Source organism: Platichthys flesus, chromosome 19, assembly GCF_949316205.1.
Source record: "Platichthys flesus chromosome 19, fPlaFle2.1, whole genome shotgun sequence".
Lineage (NCBI taxonomy): Eukaryota > Metazoa > Chordata > Actinopteri > Pleuronectiformes > Pleuronectidae > Platichthys > Platichthys flesus.
Window position 1 is genome coordinate 18795554 of NC_084963.1, and position 24680 is coordinate 18820233.

Below are 24680 nucleotides of genomic sequence, written 5' to 3' on the forward strand. Positions count from 1 at the left end.
TAAAATTAGGCTGGTTTGAAAAAACTGCTTTTGCAGATAAATTTGAAAAGTATATATCTGTCAACAGAAGGCTGCCGCTATAGGTGCACAAACAAACTTGATTCTAACTGTGATGGATAAAGCAAATTTCAAGGTTACTCACGTATTTTAATTAAGTTCTGAATGTGTGTGATGAAAGTTAAAACATTTCAGTTTCAAATTTGTTCCCTGAAATAAAAACAAGATGCAAAATAATTCATTTGAAGGCCTCAGTATTTACAAAGAAGGTTTTGTACTTTTTATTCAAGTTTTACCATTTATTTAGGGAAAATGTTGACATTTGTCTTGTCATAATGAAAATGTACATTTATCAATCTGCATAAAACATCACATATACAGTACATCAAAATAAATACATCATCTGGTGGGTTGATTGAGCTTGCACTCAAAGGTCGGTCAGTTGACTACAGTTATGCTATTCACATTGCAACCTCCACATCTGCAACAACACATGTTTTGTTTTTTGAATTTTCCTTTTTAGTCCTCAGCCGGTTCAGTCCTGAGGTCATCAATCTAACTACGTCTGAGAGAAATAAGACAACAGTACTGCACTGGCCCCTGAAGTCATAGATTTAAATACCATTTACTACAGCTAAAGTCAGAAGTGGAGCGCCTGGAGTAAAAAGCCTTGAAGGTAACTGCAGGCAGGAGGGAGTTCTGGGACAGGAGACCGACGTCCTTTGTTGGAATGATTAGGAGGGGCACAAGGCAGCCACTCACCATTATTTCATCCCTGTTATTGTAATTTTGTGGTAAGAACAACTGACTCCTGTGTGGTTATAAAAAAAAAAAAAAATGAAGTCCGTCTCATCCATTCTTCCTGTTGATATATCCCCAAGACACTTAAAGTGGACAATTCCCAAGATTGACCAGGCGGTCACAGACAATGACCCTCGCTTTAGCAATCCAGCCAAAAATATTGAAATTTGGTTGAACGATCACAGTCACACACCCATTCATTTCCTCTGACTGCTTCACAGTAAAATTCACCCTGTGTTTGGCCCACTGACTGTTTTTAATGTGACACAGTAGGAAATGTTCCCTACATTAGCAGCTCAGCTGTAGTAGTGAGGGTATGGAATCACGCATTAACATCCTTTTTTGTCGATAATCTGGAAATGTAGCTAAAACATTCACTTCCTTTTGATAAAAATAATAATACTAAAAAGGGCTTGAATCCCTTCAGTCCACATTCCTTACAAAGTTTCCCCTCCTATATCCCACCATGTCGTCAGAAACCATTGTGTCAAAGGAGGAGAGAGCAGGATCAATCACTGTATCTCATGGCAGAAGGGACTGGACATCATCTATTTGTATTTACATCGCCTCCTCCTGGGCTGAGAAGGAGGTAGGAGAGGATGAGGAGTTCGGACGAGGCGGTCGGTCTTGGGTCAGAAATGTCTTTTGTGAGGCTTCTCATATCGATACTTCATATTCACGAGTGTCCTGCTAAGAATGACAAAGAAGATGGACAAGAAATAGGCAAAATTGACAGTGTGAGTATCTGGAGTATAGGGACAATGCGTTGTTAAATGTGCTGGAAACTCACCCCTCCTGTCTCGTAGAGAGGGTTGTCAAATTCTGTCTCTACAGTGATCTGTCGGTAAGGGTGGGGGTAGATAAGTGGCAGCCGTAGGTTGGAGTGATACCTGCACCTGATGGACAAAATGAGGGAGAGTGTATTAAATAAATAAAATCATCAAGATAGCTGCCTCACGTATCCTGTGTTTGTCTGGAATGTTGTTGGCGCATATCCAACAAATTAACTCCATATACGCTAACAGCAATATGAAAATGAACAGTCCGGGCCTGTTTACGAGCAGTGTGGTGGAAGGTTTTGAAGTCAAGCTAATAGTCAAATTAGCAGTTTCCAATGACCAATTTCAGCCTTACCAGTCTCTGTGCTGAAAGTTGCCCTGACTTGATAATATGAAAGCTGTATCAGTCTTATAAGCCAGCAAGTTGTGTTATTTCCCGAACGCCAAACTAGTTCTTAAAGTTAAGCGCTCAGAGAGCATACCGTGTGACATAGATGTAGGCTCCTCCCAGCAGCACAGACAACAGAAGGACCAGGATGAAGACGGCCAGTGCAATGTTCCCTCCATCCAGAGTGGAGCCTGCGGTCGCCTCTGCAACTGAAACACAACAGAAAGAAGCAAGTTTAATTAAAGGCAAGAGAACAAATAAAGTGCAAGTAGTCTGGTCAGGGATGGCTCAGCAAACGTTAGTTGATTCTACAGGTGACTGCATGAATATAGACAGGTTGTTGGGCAAACACACAAAAAAAAACAGACAATAGGAATGAACTAGGCAGGCAGCTGTTTGCTGATGCAGGCAGAGCAGACACATGTAAGCGTTGTTTGAGGCGTTCTTGTGAGTCCTCAAAACATATTGTGTGGTCCTTTCAGACCCTCAGTATCAGATCACAAAACACACACACACACACACACACACACACACACAACCACACACACACACACACACAGACTCACCTTCCAAAGCATGGTTGCCAAAGCAGTCATGGTTGGCTGCAAGACATCATTCTGTCAGTCAGTGCATATGAAAACTGACATCATACTTATGTTTAGTGTCCAATTTTGTAACAAGGCTGCTTTGAATTCACTGTTCACAAAAAATCCTCACAATCACACTATTCCGCCTCAGTGGTTGCTACAGCCATGAACAGAGATAAACTGACAGGAGATGTTGTCCTGCATTACTTTTGATACTAGAAGCAAAGTTTACCAATACTTATGTATATTTATTAATGAATACTTATAATAAGTTCCTCTATGCATGTTTGTCTTTTAAGTAAATGCTCCATATGATGATTCAAACACTGTTTGATTCAGCTCTTACACATGTACCCTGCTCTTGTGTCTTGGGTCTTGGAAAGGGAAAAAAGGGCCACCATTCTCTGACCTCTTTGAATGCTGATCTAAGATTGGATAGTCGTTGTTTGGGAAAGGAGTTTAGCGAACTGTCAGTTGCGTGAACAGGAGCCTGATCAATCTGTATCAACAAACAAAGGGCACCCAAAACCCTTGGGTACGTGCAGAAATCTGCAAACAAGGTTGCTTGACATGCCACAAACATTGAAAAAAAATCCACCAAATTCTGCAGAAGTCTCACCCCTGCAGAGTGGAGGAGGGCCGCTCCAGAAGGACGGGTTTCCCAGGATGCATTTAATTGCAACTTCTCCAATGAGCTTGTAACCTTGGTAACAGACAAAGGTGAGCGACTCGCCGGGCAGGTAGAGCCTCTTGGACAGGATCTGGTAGCCGTTGTCAGGGAGACCAGGATTTTCACAGGAAACAGAATCCTCAGCTGTAGAAAAAAAAAAAGAGGAAGAAAGCTGGATGGATGCCGTCAACGTTCCTCAACATAAATCTGAGGTTTTGCGTCACAGCTCCACTGACACAACTGACAGGCTCCTGCTGAGGTGACATGACTCAGGGATAATCTCCACCCCCTCCTCCAGGTGGTTGAGGGCTGATTGGTATGGTGCATTAGCATCGCATTTACATATCAAACACTGCACACAAACATTAATAATTAACACACGCTCATCATCAGTCCTGGGATTCTGGCATGCAGAGCTGCTGTGATCTGTGTCAGCACAGGAAGGAGAGAGCCAGTCCTTTTTCCTTTCTGCAAGAAGTCACACAAACCCACTCATGTTAGATCCACAGCAGCAGGGAAAGAGCCTCTCATCTTCAGTTAACTGCCATGCACCCAGGTGACAGCACTCTGTAGTCACAAGACTGGCAAGTTAAACCACAGGACAGCTTCAGCACACAAGCTTCTTTCTATTTATTTATCTTTTTTGCATTTTTGCCTTCGTTGGGCAGTTATTAGTTGAGCCATACATGAAAGATTGGGGAGAGAGATCTTATGTGAGGCAGCGCTTAGAGGAAAGTTTCCCTCTCAGTGGCCAGCTAATGCTGCTGAAACAACGTGGGACTGGTTTAATTTGAGTTTCGCTTTTCCTTTCACTCTTACTTTTAGTTTAAACTGCATTCACTACAGTGCACATCGGCTGATTGATTACCTCGGTACATAAAGTTACCAATGGTTTAGTTTAATAGCTAATACAAAAATACTGAATATGCATAATTCATTTAATTTGTATTGACAATATTTTGATGATTCATTTATACGACTGCATCCGTTTGTTGGAATACAAAGTATTCTGATTGTTTTACTTATTCAAAATCCATTGGACTGATTGCAAATATTACGTATGTAAATTTGCATTCATTTATAACATTTCAAAATGACACTCAACCCTGCTTTGAATGATACTCACAGACACAGTGAGGGAGTCGAGACGTCCAGACAGGAGTCCCCGGCTCACGGCCATAGCAAGTAATGGTGGCGCCGCCCTGTAGGATGAAGCCAGGATTGCAGCTGTACTGAATGGTTGTTCCCACCAGAAGTTTAGGATCTGACAGAGACCTGGTGGAGTGCTCCACGTGGCCAGGATCTGAGCAGTACATGACTGAGGGAAAGACAACAGGGAAATGAATAGTGACATATTGTTTTTCATATACATAAAACATAAATATATTACGCAAAGGCCCAAAAATGTTTCCTCTGAAGCTGTTGGGGAAGTCGATTATTTATCCTCTGCATTGTGGTAAATAATAAAGAAAAAACTAATTTAAAGTCCTTTCAGGAAGTGAACACTTTCTGCTGCTTCCACCATTATGCCTCCAACGGCAGCATGATTCACCGTAGCTTTGCCCAGCTACTTTTCACTGCCACTTGAGTTGATTAAGGTTTAACATGCCATATGACCGTGGAAACCACAGTAACCTGATAGGTGCAACCTGTATTTTAATGTATGCATGTTAGTCAGCAGCAAGTGTCTAAGTTGCACCATGCTCCAATCTATTCAAAGTCTCTTTGGAGGGATGTCCTTTAAACAGATGGCTGCCACATAATCAAATAATCAGATTTGAATCCACTTTTGATCTCCCTTGTTTAACTTTTGCAGAAGCAAAGACATAACAATCAGGAAACTAGTGTTATCAGAACATGCACACCAAGGGGAGATGCCATTTAAAAGGGGACTACTTTTCCCATAGGTTGTATTGTCTTTGCATTGACTGTTCATTTAAAATAAGATGGTCAACTGCACAGTGAACAGTTGGCAACATTTTGTGTAACATAGTTGTACCTAACTTGACTTTACTTGTACAATGTCTCACGTTCTTCTACTTCGTTTATTTTTCCCTTTTATATACAGAGAGGGAGATTCAAATTCATACTATTCACTCCAGAATATGTATCTGATTGTGATAGAAATCAATTTGTTTCACAGAATTTGATTTGAACATGTAATTAGCTTATAAAATATGATAAACTGTTAAAATTTAACTACAGCCACCATATTAAGTAGTAATTGGCTTCACCATAACTGTAAGAAGTTATAACGTTAACATTCTGCTTACAAGTTTGTATCAGCAATAATAATTCAATAATCCATGTATCAATGTCGCTTATCCATTAGGGTGGTGGCAGTGGTCCCATCATGGAAAGGGCCAACATACAGATGAAAACAACCAATCACACGCACACCTACTGTCAATTTAAAGTCTCCAACAAACCAACCCAATCTACTTGTCTTTGGACTGGGGGAGGAGAAAATGCAAACTCCACACAGAAAGGCCCCAGCCGAACTGGGATTTAAAACAAGTGCCTGCTGCTTGCTCTGAGTCGACATTGCATCACCCTAATTTAATAATACAATTTGTAACAATAATGATTTGACAAATTGAATTAAATGTTGTGCCTAAGTTAAGAATTTAAATAAAGGGAAAACCATGTACTAACATTGAATAGAAATCCACCTTAGCTCAGCTTGGAAATCTGGAGTTGGCCGCAGCAGTACACAAGCGTTAATGAGGTGACTGAAATTAGCAAAAACATCTTAGGGAGTTTTCGAGTTCTTGTTATCAGTTAACAATAAAGTCTAAATATTTGGTCTCAAACATAACTGTGAGGTAGATGGAGTTTAAATAAGAGGGGAACTGACTCTTTTCACAGAACGGGGGCTGTGAGCTCCAGGAGAGGTCTAGCTGGCAGTTGAGGGTCTCCCTTCCCACCAGGTCATATCCAGGGTCACACTGGTAGGTGATGTGAGCCCCCCGCACCAGTGCAACATGGGATGTTGTCTTCCAGCCGTTCTGGATCTCAGGTAGGTCTGGACAGGAGTCGTTTCGGGACACCTCTGAAAAATGAAAAAAATAATAAACATTGATTAATGGCTCCATTATGACGTGTTATTGCTTGTGGTCCAGGTTTGGCTGCAGGGAAGGGTAAAAAAACTACAAGATGAACAGCACCACATCTGATCTTGACATGAATACTGGCACATGCTGTCTGTGAGGAGGAGTCTTTCTCAGTGTGGAAGATTGATGGACTTATTGTGCAGTGACTTGACCATGTGGCAGAATGATGGATTTGATCTTTGTAGGGTGGTCTTCAAATATCAACCCCCCGGTGATTCCACGCTGACAAGGACAGTTTGCTATGAAGCTGCCTTCTGAAAATGTTATCCAGTTTAATTCAGGCTTACAGTGGACCAGTCTTCAAGAACATCTGCAGACAACTGACGGGAAAGATACATCTTTCCTGTGGCAGCAAGTTCTTTTAGATCACTTGGGGTTTTATTAAAGGGGACATATTATGAAAATTCCACTTTTGTAGTGCTTCTACATGTTAATTTGGGTATCTGGCATGTCTACCATTCCAAAACCTCTGAAAAAAAAAACTCCCGCGATTTGTTGTGGTTCCTCTATGTCAGAGACGATACGCTAGAGTGCGTCGAATGGGATTACGACCGAAAAAAACGTCTTAGTCAGACCATGCCCATGTAGGGTTTCCCGCTACATGGCCTTGGGCGAGCGAGCTTACGCTAGCCGCTCCACCGGTCCAGTTAGCTTGTGAGCCGGTGGAGCCCGGCTAGCGTTAGCTGGCTGCTGCTACCCGTCAGTGATTAAGTGGCCACATAAACAAGGAACCCCCTGGAACACCTCTAAACGTTGACCCAACAGTGTGGAAGGATGCTGCTGCTGCGCCAGCTCAAGCTCCCACTGCTCCCACTGCTCCCACTGCTCCCACTGCTCCCACTGCAGGGCTGCTCTGGGGCTCTCGCAGCCAGGCTCACCGGGGGTGAGGGGGGCGTGCACTCAAAACAGTTCAATCTGAGGAGGGCTGTTTTAGACAGAGTAAAAAGTTGCTGTTTTAAATGATCCTTGTGGTATTTTGACCAAAATATTTTACGGACATTTCATTAAGACCCCAAGGAACCATGTCAACTGTGGTAAAATGGGCATAATAAGTCCCCTTTAAGGGTTGAACTTGAAGGCACATTCCGCATCTTGGAAAAAGTACTGCTACTGTTTGATATAGTAGTTGGACCTAAGTAGATCTTGTGCTCAGGTCAAGTGTTCAGGACAAAATTACATGTGATTTCTGGTCAAAAGATCCAAACAAGCCACCACATAGACCTTGTTTGTCAGTGTCACATCAGAGTCCCTTCTTTACCGCTCTAACTCCTGTGTGTCTCTTTATTTTGGTCTCAAATCATCATGAAGCAGCTGGTGGAGCCAGCCTTCGGTTTGTACTCTAAGGGAGTCTTCCATCGTGATATCAAATCAGAGAACATCCTCAGTGAATGTGGCTCCTATGGCCCTTGAGTGCGTTTTTTTTTTTAAGTGATGACTGTCTTCAAAATCAGTGCCTGTTCCTCCTCCTTTGTTTTTTCATTGTAGGAACCTTCGTGTATACGCCTCCAGAGTTTCAAATGGAAAATACAAGGCTGACCCCACAACATTCTGGCAGTTGGGTGCACTACTGTTTGAAATGCTGAATTGATTCACACTGTTCACCACCCATTGGTTCCTCTTCATTGAAGTTCAAATCATCAGTGAGCTGTCCCATGTTAAGCTAATGCAGATTTCAATAGAGTGCCTGACTTTAATATAATATGATCCTTCCATGTTACAAGAGATTCCTGTAGATTCCAGCCTTAAGTACTTTAAGCACAATCTGTTTATTTCTCTGTATTGCTATATGAATATTATTATGTAAGGACAATAATAGGCTTTATGATGATTTATGTGCTTGATTAATCGACGAAATCAGCTACAGATTTCTTTTGTTTTACCCATTCATAAAAAAATTGGCATATGTATTGTTCTGTGGATGTCAATGTCTTGAAAAAGAGAAAAAGACAACCACACTGCTTCCAGTTGCAAACCGTGCCAAAAAGAAAAATACAAAACATTAATACAATTTACACTGTGACAGAAAAAAATCATTATAGCCTCGAGAAACATGGAAATAAGAAGCCTCCTGTTGGGACTAGTGTGCACGTGTATGCATATGTATATTTGATGATTGATCGGACAGCCTACAGTATTGCATTACACTGTACAATATAATAAGCCCACAGGGATTTGTAAGTTGAAGTTCCTGGATCAATTATTCATTCTCTATTGACTTGGTTCTCCTCCTCCGTGAAGCCTGAATGTGTGTGATGGGTAATTTATTCTCAACCCACACACACACAAACACACGCACACACACACACGCACACGCGCAAACGCACACACGCACACACACACAGGTATATAAAGTGAGTAGCCCACATATTCATGCTGGGTCTACTTGATTTACTCCTCTGGGAAACCTGTGAGAGCTTGTGGTGTCAGGAGGATGACAAGTAAATTGGACAGTGTGTGTCTCGGTGCGATTCTAAATTGGTGTCAGGTGTTGGATATGGGGAGCCCAGCAGATTACTGTGTGTAGAAGGAGCGACTGAGCGTATTTGGCTGCTTGTGAAAGTCTGGGGCTTGTGTGTGAATGAGGCACAGTTGCAAGATGGAGAAACAAATGTGATGTGATTGAATAAGGGCAGAGGGAAATGAAAGAAAAGACAAATAAAGATGAGAGGGGGAAAAAAGGGAAGATGAAAAATGGAAATTTTAATTTGATTGAAGGGGGGTGGGACTGAATTAAAGTAAGGGTTTTCAGATATATCTTGTAACTTCGTCAAAAGATCCAATGAAAAGATCAAGGCACAAGGTTAGCCATTACTACTACGCCAAACTGTGGTTGAATTGCATTATGGGACAATGCCAAGAGTCCTACATCAAGTGCATTTACTTGTAGCATCTTAGTTTTGAGATGTACCCTGATTGAATGTTTGCATGGATCAAGAGACATTTGGTTATTTATATCTCTGAATACATGGTGCTCCACTCCAAAGAGTTTTGATTTGATTGATGAACAATGGAGAACTTGGAAGATATGGACAACCAGAGAAGGAGAGGGGTAAGAGTGAGAGGAGGGAGAGGAAGAGGAGGAAGAGGAAGAGGAGGACAAGGATGAGGAGAAGGACAAGGAGAAGAAGAAGGAGAAGGAGGAGAAAGAAGAAGGAGAATGGTCATCTCTAATGAGATTCGGGCCACTGTGGTAGACCATTTGCTCAACCATGGTTTGAGTATGAGGTAGGCTGGCCAGAGGGTCCAACCAAACCTCAGCCGCCCACAGTTCCAGCCGAACAGGAAACTGAAATTCTAGATATGGTTCGTGAGAACAACGCTATCTCACTCAGACAAAAAAAAACTAGGATCCTGGCTGACCATGATACATTTAGAAACGTCCAGCCCGTCAGCCTCTCTACATTGGACCGTATTCTTCATAGGAATGCTATGAGGTTTTGTTTTGTTTGTTTAGGCTTTGCTGAAAATAATAAAACTGTAACTATCACCAGACTCTCACCCATATAGTTGATGATGAAGCCCTCGCCCTTTCCAAAGACGAGCCCTGCCGGGTCGGAGTGGAAGGTGACAGTAAGGTCAGGGGTTGTGGAGGAGAGCTTGAAGGGGCTGCTTCCTCCCACGTAACGCCCAAGGATACGTGTGGTTACTTCATCTCCATCAGTAATTGTCAACATGTCACTGTCGCTGATGTTAAGTCTGACGACAGGGAGAGAGAGAGAGAGAGAGAGAGAGAGAGAGAGAGAGAGAGACAGAGAGAGAGAGAGAGAGAGAGAGAGAGAGAGAGGGAGAGATCAGTTTCTGATGACTCAGAGTAATCATGTTGACAGCCGACTATGTGGAGGACAAAATGACCTCAAAGGCTAAATGCTGCATTGATCTCCAGGCAGAATGTTCAACAGTGTGTACAGACAGACATTTTTTTATTGGCACCGAGACGTGTTCAAGGCTGTCTAAGCGTGCAAGGTTTGGAATACTTAAATATCTGTAAATATGATGCAACATATTTATGCCGAAGAACTGAAGTATGTAATTAGATTGGTGCTCGCAGGGAGTCGAGATACACTTGTCAGACCCATTACATACATCAGATAAAATTAGTTTAATAAATGGATTAATTTTTAAATGATGTAGGCCAAGTAGAATTGAAATGTGGTGATGGTTGTTTAATTAATCTTTGCACTCATGCCTTTGATTTACTGTGATTTGTTACACATATCTTATTTATTATGTTGTGAGATGAAGCTGTACAAAACATTGTCCTAAATTACACACCTCTAGATGGCAAAAAATCCATTACATTCTTTTTGGGCTGTATTCAAGTGAATGTGAATAATTCAAATATATGTTTGGAAAATAAGTCATTCACTTGATGAAAAGCTTTAAACTTAATGCCAATGAGTAAAGTATGAAGTAAAAACTGAGTGGGGGGGAACATCACCCGAGGATCTATATACATCTGTGGATCTGTATACGGACATATTGGCATAGTGACGTGATGATGTGAGTCAAATTAGATTTGAATGGAATATTTTATTAGCAGCCCATGTTATTACAGAAATATAGTCAAAGCTTTCATAACTGCGATATACTTTTCTCCAAAACAGCATCAAGAGTTCTTGGAGCATTTTGATCACAGTAGACTTGTCCTGATCTGTCTTTACATTGGCCCCTGATGCAAGCCAGGGCCTATTTTAAAAACCCCTTTCTGCCTTGCAAGCCTTTAAACTGATAGGCTCCTTCCTACATCTCCAGTCTTATTACTCCACCATGTCCTTCATGCTGCCTTGAAGCTGGTTATTTAACTGCTTCAACATAAATATTTTGACTCACTGAGCTCATCTGCTTTGGAATAAATTCACTCTGAATTATCAGGAGGCAGCTCAGAAGAGAATTTTTGATTTGATCCATCCTTTTCACTGTGCCCTGCTCCCTCATGCTTTTACTGGCTGGGTAAACACAGAACAGATTTCTACTTTGATACCTCAACTCTGTTATGGTTATGTGCTTTCAGTCAGAAAAATACTAATAAGACATTTAGCAGTGCAGTGATCCTAAACCAGATCTTCTCAGCGTGACTTCCCAAATTAAAATTAAACTTATGAACTTATGTTTACTTTAGATTTACACTGGACCTGTCTGAGATGTCAGCAACCTTGTCAGGGTTTGACTTTAATGGTTCAGTGCATATGAGCAGGAACACAGAAACATCAATATGCACAACATCTGGAGAGAGTGCTGCCCCCCCCCCCCCCCGACACACACACACACATATTGAGCCTATACACTCACAACTCCTCACATACAGTTTTAATGACAACATCGGGCCCTTGGATGGGACAAACTCTGAATCGGAGCAGACGTTGGGATGTGAGTATGTGGGTTGACGTTAACTCACAGTTGTACATCAAGGAGCACCCGTTTGTCCTCCCCGACATGTATCCTCCAGCTGCAGTCCTCCCCCTCTCCGTACCACTCTGGCCAGTTTGGAGACAGAATCACGCCCCCTGGACCAGTCAGGTCTCCTCCACACTGTGCTGCAGAGAGACAGGGGGACAGACTGAAGAATGAGAAACAACAGTAGCATATCATTTAATTCAAAGGAAGTGAGTGGTGCTTGTTGACAGGTGTTGTTTCCTTCGGTCAGAGCCATGCTAGCTGTTTCCCCTTAATTTCAGTCTTAAAGATAATCAAAACAACAAGCTAAGATGAGATAAACTAAATCAACAGTCTCTGAGCTTTATCTTCTGATTCAGACGGGAGGTTAAATTTGTATGTGAATCTCAGCAAGAAAAGCAAATAAGAGCGGGTTGAACGTGTCGAACTATTCCCGGAGACTGCATCATATTCACCAGTTTTTTCATATCAATATGTTTGCTTTTGTACAAACATTGAGTTCAATTTTCTGCAATCCAGCTTTGATTTCAGCTGAGTCTTGTGGAGCAGTTTGTGAAATAAAGACAGGAAAAGAAATCAAGGGATTTTGTGCGCATGGATAATAATTATCCTTTTTTCCCCTGTAAACTATTAACGTGTAGAGATTACACCAAAATTCAACTTTACTATGGTTTATGATTTAGCTACCAGGATTCAGGGTAAATCCTGGTCTGGTCTAATACAGAAAAAGTTCATAGAGACACAACCTACAAATATGAATTCAACCAGGGGAATTCGGATTCTGAGTCTGGAGTCAAACCAAATTCTTACAGTCATTGGTTTTCTTTCCCACTGCTGTTAATTAATATAGCATTTCATAAATAAAACATATAAGTTTAAAAGTTGAGGGGACTGTCAGAAAAAATGAAAACTTAAGTGTATATGTTTCACAAATCATGACATTCATTTTCACTAAATGTTGTGGGAGTGGGTTCAAATGTGAGCATAAACAGCTTTTAAAGATTAATTATGGGAATCTTGCGTTGAATATTCAATCTAGATAAAAAATATTTCCTTTTCAGTTTTTTATCTGAATAAACATGCAGCGAAAGTGAGATGTTTCTTTTGAGTAGTGTCTTCAGTGCCCACAACCTCCATCATCAGGTCGAGTCTGTATGTTTCACGGCAAGGTCAACGGAGCACTGTCTCTGAGCTCAATGTCACCATGGCATCAAGACTGATACGAATACAGACTCTGCTAAGAAGGTGTGTTTATTTCTGCTGACTTGAAGAACTGCTCTTCTTTTTACACTTATGGTGTATTTTGTGAACGAAAAACATTCCACCATTGCAGCAGCCACCAACAAGTCTCACGCCCCATGAACAAGTGGCATCCATCATGCTGACACCAGTGATTCAAGACATTGCAGTTGAGAGAGTTACCTTAATTGAACTTGGAACTATCATACATACAAACATCAGAGAACAATGTAAGAAAGGTTAAAAGATTGTCTGGCTTATTTTCTCTTCATCCCTTTGAGTGTTACCTTTGCAAATCGGCTCTGTGTCATTCCAGTATGGATCCCTGGCACTGATGCACTCAATAACAGGGGGGCCTTGTTCCAGCGAGTGGCCTGCGTCACACGTAAACTGAACCACAGCTCCAACCCCATACAAAGGGTCAGAGGTGGTGAAGTTTCCATTCTGGAGGTACGGCTCATAGCAGTGGCCACGCTCAAAAGCTGCAGGAGACATTTTTGAAAAAAGACACATAGCTTATATGTCTTTGAAGTTACTCCGTATGGCTATTTGAATAAATTCTTCATTTGAATTTCCTTTGTGATACCTCAACAAACTGATAAATTAATAGATAATATATATCATTCTAATTCCAAAGACGTTTCCTTGGTGAGCTTTTATTTTTCTCTTTATTGGTGAAGATAGGCGTGTCCACAATCAAACACTGCCAGGAGTCATTAGCTCAGACTGTGTCTCCTGGCTATCCAATCAGAATCCTCTTGATCAAAAATATAAGGAGCCTTGCAGTCATCTCAAGAAATAATCATGTTTAAATAATCATACAGTAATTCTACAAATGTATCAGTTCATGTATAAACTGTGCTGCAGAAATACACAGATAATTGTTGTGTCTACTTTAGCCTCCATACCTTCATAGCGGATGTTGAATCCTGTGTTGTGGTTAGGCTGATCAGTGATGAACTGGACCCTCACGGCTGGACCCTCACTGATCACTCCTTCAAAGGGTATCTGTCCACCGCGCCCTGAATCGAACAGTACCACAGAGCCGGCGTCCAGCCCGCTCCACAACACCAGCCTGCAGGGATGGAAAGATGGTAGGCATGAGTGCATGTGAAAGGGAAAACCTTGAAAAACCAACTGCTGAGCATGTTGGTTTAGGTTACTAGGTTTAGGTTTCCATGGCCTGTTGATATTATCGATGTTAGAGAAGAAAAATATTTGCTTTGTTATCGCTTTTTCTTTTCAGTATGAGTTAAACTCATGTTTTTGTTTTCCTTTTCGCAAATATGTTTGTGAATAAAAGTTTTAATTAACATCTTTATCTTTACATATTTAGTCAATCGTTTCAACGAAGGTAAGGAAAACGAATATCCTCTGGAGATGTAAAATGAGAAATTTTACTGCACACATTAATTTGGAAACCAGTGAAAGATCTAGTTAAGAAGATATAACTGTCACAGATCCAGTAGGAAGGATCCTCAGTGTAGGTCCTCATGTTTTACTACAAAGTAGGGCTGCACGATATATCTATTATTTATCGTTGTCGTGATATCGACATGCACGATATAAGTATCGCAAAAGGCTGCTTGAACTGTGCTAAATGCTTTCATGTTCCAAGTTCTGCATGTCAATATACATGTATGAGGCCAATCAGATGGAGCCCTGCTGCCCTAGATACTAAAGACTAAAGATATTCAGATTATTGACAGGCTGGTCCAGGTTTTCCTGCATAGAGAATTTTTCAAATGATGTGCCGCCTCCCAACATAATATTAGTAGAGTTGAAATTGCTAGTAAACACATTCCATCCGGGCCAAACTGATGTCTATAAGCGTTTGATTACTGTAGAAGAATAGCATAGCTTCTTTATTATACTCCTCGAACCTGAGGGATAGCTAATGATGACACACACACTGACCCCTTTGCTCACTTATCTCTCTCTATCTCTCTCTCTCTCTCTCTCTCTCTCTCTCTCTCTCTCTCTCTCTCTCTCTCTCTCTCTCTCTCTCTCTCTCTCTCTCTCTCTCTCTCTCTACCACTCAGACTTCGCTGACCTACTCCAGTTTAAGCTTTTTTGGTTTGATTGAAATGATGCCACAATATCAATACTGATCACCACATAATGATCAATACTATTTTTAGATACTCCTTTATTACAATAAAACTACAGCAGCGTTCAAGGAAAATAATTCCAAATTGCTAAAATAAAAGTTTAAGCTGTATGGTGCCAAATCACAACATACAAGACTATATGATTGTGAACCCTTCAACAACTGTTTGTTCCATGTTCCGTTCTATTTGTCCTACTGTCACATGTTTTCTTAAAAACAAAAATGAGTGCCTATTAAAGTAAAGATTCGTGGACCAGGTTGGTCACTGCAGACTCAGAGGAGACATTGTCCCATAAAACCCATTAATAGATGCCCTGACCTGTCAGTGGATCCCAAGGCCAGTCTCTCGAGGTGCAGGTGCAGCCTCTGGCCCTTAGGTGCCTCCAGGGACCAGGAGCAGGAAGAGTCCTGGGTGGCGTTTGGCCCATGGTGGGGAGAAGGGGACAATACCCTCCCCACTGTGGCATTCTTCACTATCCCTCCACAAAGAGCTGCGGCAGAGGAGGCACTTCTACTTTAACATGGAGGCCAAAACTTTTTGCTGCATATGAAACTTTTCAAATCTTGCTCCACTTTGAAACCAGCCTCTGCAGCTCTGCACATACTCACCTCTGCAGCTGGGTTCCTTGCCGCTCCACATGGGCAGGGAGGCATTGAGGCAGGTGAGCAGCGCCTCCCCCTGGAGGTGGTACCCCATATGGCAGTGAAAACGGGCATTGCCTCCAGGGAGCAAATCCAGCACCGACACCTCCCCAAAATGAGGCCTCTTCGGCAGGGAACAGCTCAGCCTGAAGACTTTAAACAGAGAGAGGGGGTTGACAGATGCTATATGCTTTCTATTTTTAATGCAGTTACAGTTTGCAGAAAAAAATCATAGGAGTATACAGTAAATTATTGATTATTAGCCATATTATTGTTAGTATCCAAATGAGTACATGTCAGGTCACGTACTGTAGAGTAGTGTAAGTGAGGGCCAGCGTGTGGGTTCCTGATGTGTGGTTTCTTCACTCTTAAAATAATTACTTACACAGTTAACCTTTTTTCCTTTTTCCAATATTTATATTTTTACTCTGAATCAAATGTTTTATGGTCACGATCCATCTCAGAGCTGGTTAACCTGGTTCCAGACCTAAAACTCTTTCATAAGGTCATCTGAAACGTCAATGGAAAATATGAATGGGGACTTCGCTTCTGGGACCAGAGCCATTGTTAAAGGAAAGGGTCACGCTCTATTTTAAGGCCTCTGCATTGTTCAAACAAGTAGGCCACATGTCAACCCTCCAGAGGCTAAAACTCAGTCATTCTCACAGAGCTTGTATACAAAATACACAAACTAACAACATGACCACAAGACTGAATCAAACTTTATGTTTATTGCTGCTTTACATGTAAGTCAATGTTCACTTCTTCCATTATATTATAAGCAAATTGTTTGTGTGACTTCTTGTTTTTAGTCTGAAGCTGCTATTTTACAATTTACTTCACAACAGCTAAGATCAAAAATAAATGTCAGACCTGAGACCTCATTTCATTCTGTTCACGCATGCCTGTATTAGGACAGAAGTGGCCAAAAGAGCTTATACATATACAGTACAGAGACATAATATGAATTAATTATTCTTGGTCAATTAACGTTAAATGGTTTATAAAATAAGCAATTGCACGATGTATATATATTCTAATTAAATTATAATAATAATAAGCTTTTCTGTGTGTGTTGTCTTTAGTCTCTTAATGCTGTTTTATTTGTATGCCTTTCTATCTCACCCTCATTTCCCACTGTGAACATATTCTAATCTCAGTCAACACGACCCTCTTATGTCCTGCTACCTGCTCGGGATGTTAAAGGATTAAATGGCTGTGATTAACAGCACAGGTGGTTCTTAACACTATGATGCTTCCTCCTTTCAATATGATATCCTCCGTGGGCTTGTACAGCCAAACACACACACACACACAACACACACACACAAATCCCCCATTCTCAGCCCCCTAATGAGATGGGAGCCAATTAATCTGAGCGCTAATCAGCTAATTCACATGACAGATTCAATCACCGTGCTAAGTAATAACATGAGAAGATTTTTGGTCATTCCATTAGCTTGTACACAAAGTACAAACAATGCCTGAGTTCGCAATGATGAATTTACTCTTATTGAATCTGTATACTGTATAATGTGACAGACTGTGTGTGTGAGTGTGCATGTGTGTGTCTGTACACATGTGCTGCATGGACTCACTCTGATAGTGCAGCTGGAAGATGCCCATGCTTCCCTCCGGTCCAGAGCGGTAGTAGACGGACAGAGTGTTGGTGGGACTGCGGATCACCTGACCTTCGACCAGCAGCGTATGATTGGCCAGGATCAGCAAGGACCCTCGTTCATCTACACCCCTGATAGAGAGGTGCTCACCCTCCGACAGGTTCACGCTCTTCACCTGAAAGTTATTATTCAATTGACAATACATTGATGAGCATTTAATACATGGCAACAAATACCCACAAGCAAAGTCTGTTATGGAGAAGTTCCAGTGTTAGGCTTTGTCGTTTTGAGGATGTCATTCTCTGATATTAATAGTAAATTAAACTTAATGGTACACAAGTGGTAATACTATATAAGGGATGCTTGTAAACATCAAAACCTCTATAGCCAAAATCTTTTAAAATTATACAGATATATAGAAAATCATGACCTAACCCTGCACTTCCCCTCAGTTGAACATAGATTGTTTGTCTTTTGAGCCTTTGGATTCACTCACATTGCTGTCATCAGTGTGTTAATATACTGTTGTGAAAAAGATTGTTGTAAACCCCAAGAATATGAAAGGAGAGTTAATATTACAGAGAAGCCAGAAAGGCTTGACCCCAGATGAATATTACTTAATGACAACCTTTCAATGTTGTGTTTAAAGTTTTTTTGCACAATGCACACAAGGGCACACAAGTTTCATTATAAGGGTACCTACTTATTTAATAAAAGGTACGCTGTTATGAAGAAGCTTCAGTGTGGTCACAATCATCTGCAGATTATTTGCTGCCTTACTCCTGCTGCTCAAATTCAAATTTGCATCATGATTCCTGAATGCAGGAAAAATAACCCACCCAAATCCAGCTCTGTTCCAAAATGTGTTGATGGTAGTCACACGCTGGAGGGAAACAGAATCCTTTTGTCAATGACATTAGAAATCTCAGCGAATTAAAATTGAATAATGTGAGTGTGTTTGAACATCTATTGTTGTGAGGACCAACTTGAGTCACAGTGCCTGGACATTTCAGCTGCTTCTTCGTTGAAGATTTGGATGTAAGGTTAAATTTAAAACTAGGTTCAAATTAGAACTGGGATTAGGCATAAAGACGTTATTACTGACTTAGTAGTGAGCCCAAACTACACATGCCACATTGATTTTTATTTTTAGTTTAGTTTTTCTTTTTCAAATGTGTAAATTTGATGAGCTTATCAGCATGTTTGAGGACAAGGTAGCTGTAATGGTTAAGGTAAGGAGGGGCCACAAAAAAAAAATTTAAAAAAAGACAAATAAACATTATAGACATAAGTGTGACATTTTTCAGAAAGACAATTAACATGTCTGTTGTCTTAAAATAAATTAAATCACAATAAAAATGTCTAACCAAAGAAAAATATGGTGATATTTCTGCTTCGTTTGGTTCAGTGGCAAAGGCGTAAAAATTAGGCTGTCACATTGAAAACGGGGCTTCTCAAGAGAGACAGAGGGGGCAGTACCAGCAGCAGTCACTAGGAGGCAGAGTTCCCCATGGGATCAGCTCATAGGATCAGATCATAGGCACCCTCGTGGTCACATAAAAACCGCTACAGAGTGATGTCCAGCATGATGAGCAGTGACCGTTCTGACAGTGGCTGTTGTCTAGTTGCTGTTGCTGCTGATGTGCATACCTGCAGCTCCACTCCATAGCCGGTGTACACGGTCACGGTGTAGGTGCAGTGGAAGAAGGTACCATCAGGCAGAGGGGGGTCGTCCAAGGAGTCTATGTATCCCTCCGGGTCGGACAAATTCACCATGCAGCTCTGCACAGCTGAGGAGAGGGCAGAAGAGTTGATTTAGCACTTTTTTCTTTTGACCGCACGTTGCCTTGTAATCCCCTTAATGTGAGCCTGCTCCGAAACTCACTGGAAATCCCTGATGTGTATTTTTAATGACAGACATTAAAGGGTTCAGAGCCACTGCACAGCAGACACAAGGCACAGCGATGACTGTTAACAGTCACATGAAATAAATAATCAAATCCTCCATTTTCTATTTTTGTAGGATCAGTAAAGGGGAAAGTATTCAGATTTGTAAGAAAAATAAGTAATAATGCAATGGAAAAAATCCTCCAATCCCAGCAAACAAAGTAACTAACTACAAATGAAATGATAAAAAAAACATCATGAGCAAATTCTTGAAAAGGAGTAGTTTTCCATTTCATTATTATTCTCGCTGAGGCTTCAAACAAAGACATGAGGCGGCTGTGGTTCAGGAGGTGGAGCAGGTCATCTTTTGACCAGAAGGTGTGTGGTTTAAACTCAGTCTCCACCATGCCACGTGCTGAAGTGTCCCTGGGCAAGACATTGAGCTGCTGATGGCTGAACCAAATTTATTTCCACATAAATGGAAAATGTGTGAATGGGTGAAAGTCAAAACTGTACTGTAAAGCACTTTGAGTGATCATTAAGAAAAGTGCTTTATAATACACACCATTACCTTATGATGCATTTTAATCTAAATTCATACTGATTGGAGTTTAATTTATAATGATATACCTCATAAAGTACTTACTTAATTTACTATGTAACCTTTTGAGGCTGTCCAATCAAGGCTTTTTATCAATATTCACATCCGTAAACTAGTGATGTGAATATATTAAAACTTATGTTAAAAAAATATGCAGCTTGATAATTTGGGAAGCTCGATAAGCTGCATATGAAGCAAAAGCACCAGGTTAGGATTCTGTATTTATGACTTGAGCATTGTATCCTGGTTTTGTTCTCGGTTTCAAAACTACAAATGTCAACTAAATGGTGGTGCTAGATTAAAAGTCAGAACAGTTCATCATCTAGGGACAGTGAATGTCGTTTTAATATACATTTATAATGATGATCTATGAAACAGTTGCTCAATCAGTTTTAAGGAGACTGATATCATGTGGCTAAAAATGGTCTTTTCCTCCTGAGTGGAAAAAGTGGAAAAAGTGTAAAGTAAGTAAGTTCCTGCACTGTGTAATGTGGTGCATTGAATCAATAAAGAAGGGATTTTACTTCAGACTAGATGATTCACTCATACCTGATGAAAGTGTGCCTGTATCAGTGTCCACATCCTCAGTGTCCTCGTCCACCATCCTGGCCACAGTGGGGATCTCAGCTTCTTCATCGGGAGTGTGTGTCTGTGTGTGAGGCAGAGGGGAATGTGTGTCTGTCAGAGCAGGCTGGGTTGGATCGCTGCCTTGGCCTGACACTGCAGCTGATGCTGGGGCTTTTACCCTCCTTAGTAATCCCCCGCCCTGATGTTCCAGGGAGTGTCTTCCAGGGAGGGAGCTGATGCTGAGTCCTCTGCCCAGAAGGGGGAGCAGGTTCTTTGGCAGGGCAGAGGGGAGGGTCGCCCCCTTCTGGGAGACAAGTTGTCCGTTTTGAGCAAGCACTGAATGCAGAAAACCTCCAGCCACAGCACTGGAGCTTTTGGCTTTGGGGCTGTTTTCCTTTGTGCTCCTTGGTGTCACCACAGGGAACGGGGTAAAGGGGACAACTGTGTGAACTTCTTTATCTGAAAAGAGTAGAAAACAAAGGTTGAATGACTTTACCTTGCAAAACGAGTGAATTAAAAAGAAAAATCGTTGAAAATGCCCTGGGAGAGCATCTGTGGGGTGTTCTGTTACTGTCCTGCCAGTCTTATTGGGAGTGAGGTTATCTAGCAGAACAGCCAAAGCATGCACAAATATGTACACAAAATAAGACGGTGTAGTGGAGAGACACAGCAGCTCAACATGACATGAAGGTGGGGCAGGGGGCTGAAAAAAAGAAATGCACAGACAGGCAAACCACTCTGCCGTGCATGCTAAAATGCCATCTGCAGCAGCTTAGTTCAAAAACAGCAAAGGCAGCATTTACATAAACACACACTCCTACACACACACACACAGAAACACACACACAATACACCTCCCGTCAACTTCCCCAGATACTTTACAGTCCAACAACAAGCAACCATACAGAATATACACTCCAGCTGAAAAAGTGCTCATGATACAGTCTCACATTAATCTAAATTTGAGTCTCAGTTACACGCTCCTCGAGCAAGAAGTGCAGACCAGAGTTGTACTGCAGCTGACGTTTTTATCAAGAAGGAAATAAGTCAGGGGAAATGTCCTCTCAGCGATGTCAACAACACAAGTGCTTTCTTCTTGTTTTGGTGCTTTTCCATCTTCATACAGAAAGTAAATTGCCTCCTTATATTTATGGATATATACTTGCATTACACTCAATGTGCCAACCGCCATCGTCAAGAAACTCATTTCAGCGTCTCACAGCTTGCAGTTCTTTAGGCAGGTTCTCATGCAGTGGTGTAGCTAAACACGCAGACATAAACATGCATACAAACACACCTATTCCTGATGTAGTTTTGCTCGGTCTACTTTTGATTTTCAAGTTGTTGACATTTAATTATAGTTTCACAACAGTGTAATATGGCCTTCCACAGTGAGTGTTACATTATATGCTTTTTGTCGCCTTCCTGCTAGTGAGTATTTTTTGCCTGTTTATCGTGAGTCTTTCAGAAGTCAGCACTCTAAGGGCATTTTAATACATAAAAGTCTGAGGCAAGTTTCATATCTTAGTTTGATTGTTTACATTTGATCTGGTTAGTATTGGTTTCCCATTGCAATTTTGGGAGCAATGGGAACTTAAGCATTGGTTGGTTTGTAGACAGACAGCCTTTTGTAGTAGTCTGGAGAAAGGAATGACACGAGTCATTTTTTTTAATTCCGTTGCAACTGTTCTGTTTTAGGACTATAGGGGATCCAATCCCTTTGTAATGTGAAGACAACCTGCAGTGACCTGAGTCGAAATTAATGTTCCAACTGAGGGTTTCCAGATGGGTGTCATGATGTCACGTGATGACATGTTGGAGAATATCCCTTGTATGTTTGATGGTCTACCACACTATTTAAGATGAAACCACCAGTTGATGTTGACGGATGTTAGCGACCACCAGCAGATATTAGGGACATAAGTTCATTTCTGTACCTTATATCATCAGGTGTTCCAGCTTTGTAATCACAACTACTAATTAAAACCAGAACCTGAGGATACACTGATGCTAAAGGTAAATCTGACTGGCTACTTACTGGCTTGTATGGCAGCACTATGAAAGTCAAAAACATCATTACCTCTATGCCTTTTCTTAACTGATCACCTACACTATGATATGTTATCATGCTACCAGCATCAACAACTTCAGGTTCAGAACTTGACACTCTTTGAATATGCCAAATGTACATCCTTATGATGAGGTGAAGACTGCAAGCAATCGTGTAAGCTTCTTTATCTTCTTCTATTGTTTCATGCTTAATCAACTTCCTGCAATCGGTCAGAAAGTCTGACTTATTCAAGTGATTTAACACTGCAAACTAACCAAACTTCGGTTTAGTTTAATCCAGAACCTAACCACCCCCTTTTCTGTTGGACTGAATTTTTGTATGTCATTCTGGATCTTGGTCCTAGGCACCTTTCACATCTGTAATTTTTCTGACTAAACTGAAAAGGTCCAAAGCAAACAAGGTGTGATGGTTCTGTCTTTTGAGCGTTTAGTGTCCACCTCTTTTTTAACAGTGTTTTCAGTTTGTTTTTGTGTTGTTTCTGTGTCTCAGGTTTCTGAGGTTCTGGTTCCTGTTTTACAGTTTTTCACAATTGTTAACACACGTTTTTCAAAACAACGGCTTTCTCAAAACTGCACACAGAAAACTGAAAACCTCACACACAAAATGCTAAACCTGACACTACCTTTGCAAGATGACTCTTTGCTATCAAATCTCTTACCTGTTCACAAAATGGAACTCGTGTTTTCATTTGGTACACACAGCCATATTTTTAAATGACACACACATACCATTCATTGAGTACACACAACTAAGCATTTGCTTGCACACTACCAAGCATTTACAGCACACTGAAGTGCAAAATTGAAAACACAATCATCAAAATGGAACACACCATATGAATGACAGTGACTCTTGAGAATGAGCCATTTCTCCTTTTGTAAAATGTCTCAATGTAGGCCTACTTTTTTCAAAGTCAAACATAAAACAGAACACAAATATGCAGCATAAAAAAGTTTATTTCGGTACACACAGAGAATAGTACAGTACTTTAAACCGGCCTGCTCAACCCCCACCCCCCTTCACAAAAATTACAGTTTTTCACAATTGTTAACACACGTTTTTCAAAACACTAAAGGGTTTCTCAAAACTGCACACAGAAAACTGAAAACCTCACACACAAAATGCTGACAGGCCTAGACACTCACGTCGCCACAAGCCTCCTCCATGGCCTGGAGCAGTGGGACCCCGCCCTGTGGGTTCTGTACATATACCTTCCACCTCCAAGCTGAAAATAATTCCTCAATAGGATTCACGAAAGGAGAATAAGGTGGAAGGTATAGAATGGAAAAATGTGGGTGGTCCTGGAACCACTCACACACTAGAAAGCTCACATTGTCCCAGATGATAACGTGATCGATCCGCTGTGGGTCATTTATCTGACCAGGTGGTACCAGCAGGTCATGCAGGTCATCCAGGAAGATGAGGAGACGGGCAGCGTTATAGGCCCCTAGGTGGGCATGACAGTGCAAGATCCCATGGTGATTCATTGCAGCACACATTGTGAAGCTGGCCGGGGACCTCATCAATGGCCCGCTGGCCAATGAAGTTTCTGCCCCGTCGCCTCCTCTTCAACAGGTTGAATCCCACCTCATCAATAAAGATGTACTGGTACAACACATGAGCTGTGTCATGCTCCTGGTTTCGCTGACACAGACAGCATGAGAATGCAAGTTACAGTATGGACACAGAGAGGTCAACACAGTGGGCTACAGTGAGACACTGTTTTAAAGGAACAATATTGGATTACAGGTACAATACATGCATGTGTCAGTGCTGAATGTTGGTACTTACAAGCACAAACTCTCGCCGTAACTCCTTCATGCCTGTGTTTCGTTCTAATGGGACCCTGTACACTTGTTGCTGAACAGACCTGAATGTTTAGAGATTTGAGTATTTGTGTGTTGTAGGTTGATGCTTTGAGATTTTACTTGAGAAGTGTGTGCAACAACTGAACATTGTGTGTAGTGTTTTGACAACAAGGTGATGTGTAATTGACATCAGAGTGTAAAGAATGAAAGTCAGAGTCTAATGCGGATAAGGGAGTGTGAAGTAGTGCCAAATTGGGTCGAGTGATTGGTACATGAAGTGAAGGTTGTGCAAATTGTGCAGAATTTTCGCTTTTTGTGTGTTAACAACTGATAAAAACTGTATTATGTGGTTTCTGCTCCCACGGTGTTTTCTTTCTTCACCTCCTGTCTTTTTGATTGCCTGCACC

At 41.3% G+C, this 24680-nt stretch overlaps 1 protein-coding gene across 4 annotated transcripts in view; it reads right to left on the reverse strand.

Annotated features, from left to right (window-relative positions):
- Positions 1-249: 249 nt before the first annotated feature.
- LOC133975615 (seizure 6-like protein) overlaps positions 250-24680 on the reverse strand; it is a 76390-nt gene continuing 51959 nt past the window's right edge. The window contains exons 2-17 of one of the 4 annotated variants that reach the window (XM_062413610.1): positions 20377-20853; positions 18990-19129; positions 17319-17514; positions 15688-15873; positions 15398-15569; positions 13877-14043; positions 13256-13450; positions 11731-11869; positions 9835-10031; positions 6080-6274; positions 4349-4540; positions 3172-3366; positions 2532-2567; positions 2060-2174; positions 1589-1694; positions 250-1485 (exon numbers count right to left, since the gene is read on the reverse strand). In XM_062413610.1, coding sequence (XP_062269594.1) covers positions 1456-1485; positions 1589-1694; positions 2060-2174; positions 2532-2567; positions 3172-3366; positions 4349-4540; positions 6080-6274; positions 9835-10031; positions 11731-11869; positions 13256-13450; positions 13877-14043; positions 15398-15569; positions 15688-15873; positions 17319-17514; positions 18990-19129; positions 20377-20853 — 2738 coding nt within the window. In that variant the 3' untranslated portion in view covers positions 250-1455. Of the gene's footprint in view, positions 1489-1588; positions 1695-2059; positions 2175-2531; positions 2568-3171; positions 3367-4348; positions 4541-6079; positions 6275-9834; positions 10032-11730; positions 11870-13255; positions 13451-13876; positions 14044-15397; positions 15570-15687; positions 15874-17318; positions 17515-18989; positions 19130-20376; positions 20854-24680 lie in introns of all 4 variants that reach the window. The other 3 variants (XM_062413609.1, XM_062413612.1, XM_062413611.1) reach the window with 3 other exon arrangements.